This window comes from Polyodon spathula, chromosome 1 (assembly GCF_017654505.1).
Source record: "Polyodon spathula isolate WHYD16114869_AA chromosome 1, ASM1765450v1, whole genome shotgun sequence".
Taxonomy (NCBI): domain Eukaryota; kingdom Metazoa; phylum Chordata; class Actinopteri; order Acipenseriformes; family Polyodontidae; genus Polyodon; species Polyodon spathula.
In genome coordinates, this window is record NC_054534.1 from 26,133,980 (window position 1) to 26,139,803 (window position 5,824).

At 38.5% G+C, this 5,824-nt stretch overlaps 2 protein-coding genes across 3 annotated transcripts; both read right to left on the minus strand.

The window, feature by feature from the left end:
• Positions 1 to 794: 794 nt before the first annotated feature.
• On the minus strand, positions 795 to 2,397 carry LOC121294666 (solute carrier family 10 member 6-like). 2 transcript variants are annotated; one of them, XR_005946816.1, is made up of 3 exons: positions 2,237 to 2,397; positions 1,462 to 1,619; positions 795 to 1,140 (listed from the first exon to the last, which is right to left on the minus strand). XR_005946816.1 is itself a non-coding variant. In XM_041218670.1 (2 exons), exons 1-2 carry the CDS (start codon positions 1,601 to 1,603, stop codon positions 929 to 931), a joined length of 354 nt encoding a protein of 117 aa, XP_041074604.1. In that variant the 5' UTR covers positions 1,604 to 2,397; the 3' UTR covers positions 795 to 928. The 2 variants fall into 2 exon arrangements, 1 of the variants encoding a protein (XP_041074604.1); XM_041218670.1 differs by having other exon boundaries at positions 1,462 to 2,397.
• Positions 2,398 to 2,853: 456 nt separating this feature from the next.
• On the minus strand, positions 2,854 to 4,911 carry LOC121317559 (solute carrier family 10 member 6-like). The gene is given in 3 exon segments (XM_041253674.1): positions 2,854 to 2,954; positions 3,857 to 3,975; positions 4,453 to 4,911. Coding segments are annotated over 3 exon segments (594 nt in total). The 5' UTR covers positions 4,827 to 4,911.
• Positions 4,912 to 5,824: the final 913 nt, after the last annotated feature.

Sequence of the window (5,824 nt, forward strand, 5' to 3'; positions counted from 1 at the left end):
AAACAACGCAGTTCTGGTGAAGTGATGCCTGTTTATAATCCAGGGGTCGAAACTGACCAACAGAAATAATAATAATGCGATACAGGCAATACACAACGATGTGTACTGCTCTGTATATTTCATTCATGGGGCAGTCCCAAACAATGTACACGGTATTCAAAACACATACATGGTCACCAGACTTAAGTAAGTGCAGTAGTGCTTGTGCTGTAAATAGTAATAATATCTTCATATAGTGCCTTTCAGAGTGGACCACTATCACAAAGTGCTTTACAGAGATAACTGTACATCATATGCAGAGTCACTTACAATAAGACATTGATTTAACATTGGTTTTTTATCTCATCCACAGGATGGAACACAAGGAGGTTAAGTGACTTGCTCAGGGTCACACAGTGAGTCAGTCAGCGTCAGCAGTGGGATTTGAACCAGTGACATTTTGGTTACAAGCCCTGGACTTTAACCATCTGTCCAGACTGGCTCCTGATACAAACTAGAGTTTACAGAGCTACAGACCAATACTAGCCTTTTTTTTTTTACTGCAGTAAGTGATACTGAGCATACACAATCAGAACATAAGAACATAAGAAAGTTTACAAACGAGAGGAGGCCATTCGGCCCATCTTGCTCGTTTGGTTGTTAGTAGCTTATTGATCCCAGAATCTCATCAATCAGCTTCTTGAAGGATCCCAGGGTGTCAGCTTCAACAACATTACTGGGGAGTTGATTCCAGACCCTCACGATTCTCTGTGTAAAAAAGTGTCTCCTATTTTCTGTTCTGAATGCCCCTTTGTCTAATCTCCATTTGTGATCCCTGGTCCTTGTTATATTAGTACAGCAAAATACCATATTGCATTTTAATTAAAGCATTAAGATGTTGAAGGGGGGGGGGCGCTGTGGTTTTATTGTAAAACAATACCTGTCCAATTTACACTTGAGTGTTTTCCAGTGTTTTTTCTTCTCCTGTTTGGTTGTGTTCTGATTCTTGATTTGAGTTGTTGCAGGCAGCCTGTTCATTCTCAAATGCTATGTTGAGTTCTCCATGTAGATCATTCACACTTGAATCTTTCATAACAGCAGCTTCCTGCATGGGCTTATCTGCAGAGTTATTCTGGAATATTATTTTGTATATCTGATACACTGCAACCAAAAAAAGAATAATATTGTTAAAGGCTGTAGATTGTATCAAGTTTTGAGAACTGGTTATGGATAGCTATTGCGGGAGCACATCACCATCATCCTTTTAAACTCTTAAATCACTTTGTTTCATAACAATTCAAAAGGCTGGGTGTTCACAAGTTGACCTTTGTACCCCTATGGGTTGGGATCACTTAGCTTGTTAACGTCTCTGCTGCTAAGTCTTAACACCAAGAAAAAGAGGTCTTCAGTTGATAGATTTTTTACAATAAAGTGCAGACTGTGACATTAACTGCTGATTTAAATCACTTGTACAACACCCACCTGCAACAATCACCAGTCCGTCCAAAAGCTGAAACGACCCGTAGATGATTGGGAATGTGAACATGAGAACAAGCTGCTTTGGCAGAAAAGAAAGCTGAAGCACCGTGGAACAGATTTGTACATTCTGAGCTCCTGTTTCCATAGCGATGGTCCGGCACCTGTGAAAACAAAAGCCAGCACTAGATCCTCCTGCTTTGAGGAGTCAGAAAGTTTAGCAACAACACTGCTAGCAAACCAAACATTGGATACACATCTTCCAGCAAGTAGTGGGACAGTGGTTTGAACAAGCTTCTTGTTTGTATTGTATATACTGGACCAATGCAGATATTAAAGAAAAAAAGCCCACATGGCCTCAAGACTGTGTTCTGGATAATAACGGTGTTACTAACGTATTATAGCATGACAATGCTCCTGCTCACAATGCATACTGATCAAATATTTCTAACCACTAGTTGATAAGGTTAGAGTAATACAGTATATGCTGATCAGTACTGTATACCATAGGGCCAGTAGGAGGGCAGCTGAATCAGTAGCACATTATTATAAGCTTTTAATTGCACCATATACAATACTGCAATACAGTGTTGTAGTGAATTTAAATTGTAGTTAATATTTACTTAAAACTGTAATCCAATTAAACTTGGAAAAAATTTTGCACCCTTATCGGTTTAGAAATACCTAAAGAAACACTGCACTATAAGTTTCATGTACTGTTTTAGTGTGTACAGCAGTACCACTGTGGAGTGTTTTATAGTTGTGGGTGTACTTCCCTTACCTTTGCTAGGGTTGTCTCACACTAACCGCCAAAAGAAATCCAGACGTGTACCCGATCATAGGGTAGATAATCCCTATAATCAGAACCGATGTGTCAGTGTTCCACGAGCCTTTATAGAGCACAGCACTGGCAGTGCCAACAACAATGATTAGCAAACAGCCAGCTACAGAGCTCACCTAGAGACGGCAGAGGAAAATACAGATTTACTAGTCAAGTGAAACGTATGCAAAACATGGCACAGAGCAGTGCCTTCACTTGTATGACAATAAGATGATCAAAAATGTAACAAAGAAAGATTATCTAGCCATATTTTCAAATCGTTTATTCATTAATTAACTCCTGTTTTTTTTATTTTAAGAGGTAAAATGCTTGTTAACCAAAGAAACAAAATTGAAAAAATTTGACAGTTCGAAATCTAACATGAAATACTGTAGTACTATTATGGCTTCTGGTAGACTTTTGCAATATCACTGTAATTTCTTTGATTACATGAGTTTAAGTGAAAGATCTAAATTATGTTCATGTAGTTATTTTTTTAATTAATTAAAATGTTTGGCCATATCTGTAAGCAGAGAGAAAGGACATTTCGAAAGCTTGTCACAAACAAAGGCAAGCATTTACTGTAGTACCTTCAGGATTATTTTTGCCAGCCTCGGCCACTTGTAATTTACAAACACGCCACAGCTCACGGGTGCAATCAAGGTAACCAGCGAGCAACCTGAGCGAGGAAAGCAAATCAAATTGAGATCTGCTAAACTAGCAATTCTTCTGACTGCAGAGTCAAATATACATGCAGTACACCATGCATTAGAGTGCAATTACTTTTCACAAAAATATCCGTTCATCCAACACACTACAATAATAATTCACATGTGAGTTGTCAAAACTGTTCCACAAAATGATATAAGGAGTAAAGTTCACCCAGCTGTGCGCAATAAGACTGTAATTCTATCAAGGGTTTCTGGTGACATGTAAATCACGAGAGCACTAGCTGTGTATAATAAGATTAGAACACAGAAGTTTAGAGGATAAGAATAATTCACCATGTATTCTACATGCCTACGGTTTTTTGTGCAATGAATGAAAACAAATTAAGAAATAGGCATCTCATTATACAGCTTTATGTAGTTATTGTTCTATTAAAATACGTTAAGTACTGTACTTGCTGTCCTATACTGGACCACAACATATAGCATGGGACATGTTAAACTGAAGGCAGGTTACTGTCGTTGTGTTACCACAAATACACTGATATTGCATTAAACAATAAATAAACCCTTGTAACTCCATAATCTGTAAGGGATATTGTGTGTCCGTGTAGATTAGCCTGTATTAATACAACTGGAAGAACTGGTCATTTTAAGTTTAATGGCATGCCTTTCTGCTACTACTTCATGACATGTGCTATACATTTTAATACAAAACAGTACTGGTTAGGGAACAGCCTTATATTGACCCAACAAAATAACTTTACCTTATATTTAAAATGGTGGTTCTGCCACTGTACCAAGATAGTAATTTAAAAAAAAAAAATCCTCTGATACACAATCATATATTCAGCTATAGCAAATACCTTCTATAATTTAATTAAAAAAAAATAACCTGAGTCATCTTCTTTACCTATGTTCAGGTATGGTATTTGAATGCTGCCTGTCTGGACCCAGGACTGTGTGTAGATGTAGAGAAACAATGGCATCATCCCCATTCCCAGCACCGTTGAACAACTTGTCATGGCAATGCTGAAACAAGCAAGTCAAGTAAATTACATAGAGAAGCCATTACAGGTATGCCCCCAACAGCCAATTCAACGTGTGACTTTTAAAACTCAACACTTTTCTGTTAGATATTGAACCTGGTAGAATTAACATTCCCATGTTTTAAAAACTGTATGCAAAAAATAACCATCAGATGTGTCATCTATTATTAAGGAAATAATGCTTGAGTTTCCGATAAATGATTTTGTTAATCTACAGTAAAAAGTAAATGAAAATGCACAAAAGTAGTTTTTGTCCATATCTTAATGTATATAAAAATGTTCCCCCTTATAAAAGTAAAAGCATAGCAAAGTGTAACAAAGCACACTGAAACTATGGTTAAGCCTAGGTAAGCATTGTAAAGAATAACGGGATAAGGTAAAGCATATTAACAAACATGGCAAACCAGGGTAAACATAAGACCACAAAAATACCATGGTGCCCTTTTATAAGGGCCTATACCTGAGGTCCATGTCTCCATCAATCCAGTAGGTGATAATGTTTGAGATGACTCCCCCGGTACAACATCCCATGATGAGAACAGCAACAGCCTGCGCCGGCTTCACAGAGAAGCCCACAGACAGGAGGTATGCAATGAGGGGCATCAGCCCAAACTGGCACACAATCCCCACAATGATGCCCCAGGGTCGCCGAATTTAAAACCACAGCTTGCCCACTTCCAGCATGCACCCCAAGGAAAACACCACCAGAGCCAGCATGACGGTCAGTACAACGCTGAAAGCAAAGCTTAATCTGTCATCAGACGGTTCGTACTCTGCTGTCTCATTGCCTGTCACATTGCCCTGGCACTCCGTGTCGATACTGTAGTTCAGCATTCTGTTCTCGAGGGTGCAGCTCTGCTGAACTACAGTTGGTAACTGTGTTTGGGAAAGGCAGGTCGCAGCTGCTTTTTTTTTTTCTTTTTTTATGCGTTTAACCAAATATGAACGGAATGCCTGTTACTAACTGGATACAGGAGAGTAATCGGATTAATACTACTGGATTCTGAAGTCAATGGAAACCTGATTGTAAGGACCACACCCCTAGCAGCCTGCTTATCTAGACTTGGCCAATGTGCTAATGAATACTTAATTCCTGGAAAAAAAATCTGTCCAGTGAGGTTTAGTTACATACTGTATTTAACCTGTACAGTCCCAAAGTTCATTCATACTACACTGCACAGTACTGAAATCCACAAGAGCAATACAACAGAAGTGTTGAACCTGATCATACTTGATCAGCGCAAACCCCTGTACTTTTACCAGGATCTAATGTCGTCACAATACAAGTGTTTTCAAATCCATTTTCTTATTGCTTATAAGCACTTAGGAACATTATGGCTCCAATCCACCTCCTTCTTGTGTTGAATATCTCTAAGTTATTTGTTTTTTGGGTTTGTTTTAGAATTTCTTTTGGGATAATATACGGACAACACTATGGATGATGTTGCTGCTGCTAGTTCAAACTCACTCCAATCGTCTGCATGGAATCATACCATGTGACCTAAAGCACAGGCTGCAGCGGTTTATATATAGTGGTGAATTTGAAATATTTACATGTCCTGAATTACCAATAATATATGTAAAAAAAATAAAATAATAAAAGGTCATCCATTTGCAGAATTCCAAGTTTAGTTATGTAGTGGTTTTGTGAAAATACCCCAGTACTATTAAGAATTCACTGTTTCTACTCAGTGAATAGATATTTCAACTTCATATCTCTAGTCATGCCTGTGTGGGTGTGGGGATGTAAGGCTGGCATGGATGGGGTTAAATCGGTCCCTGCCAGCAATCACAGGTGTGGCCATTGTCACGAGTGACCCTAAAACCCGTCT

Excerpts from the sequence above, each read along its gene's own strand:
- LOC121294666 (XM_041218670.1), bottom strand. The coding sequence starts at position 1,603 with ATGGAAACAGGAGCTCAGAATGTACAAATCTGTTCCACGGTGCTTCAG. Across the intron at positions 1,141-1,461 it reads CGGACTGGTGATTGTTGCAG|TGTATCAGATATACAAAATA; the intron begins GTGGGTGTTGTA and ends TTTTGGTTGCAG.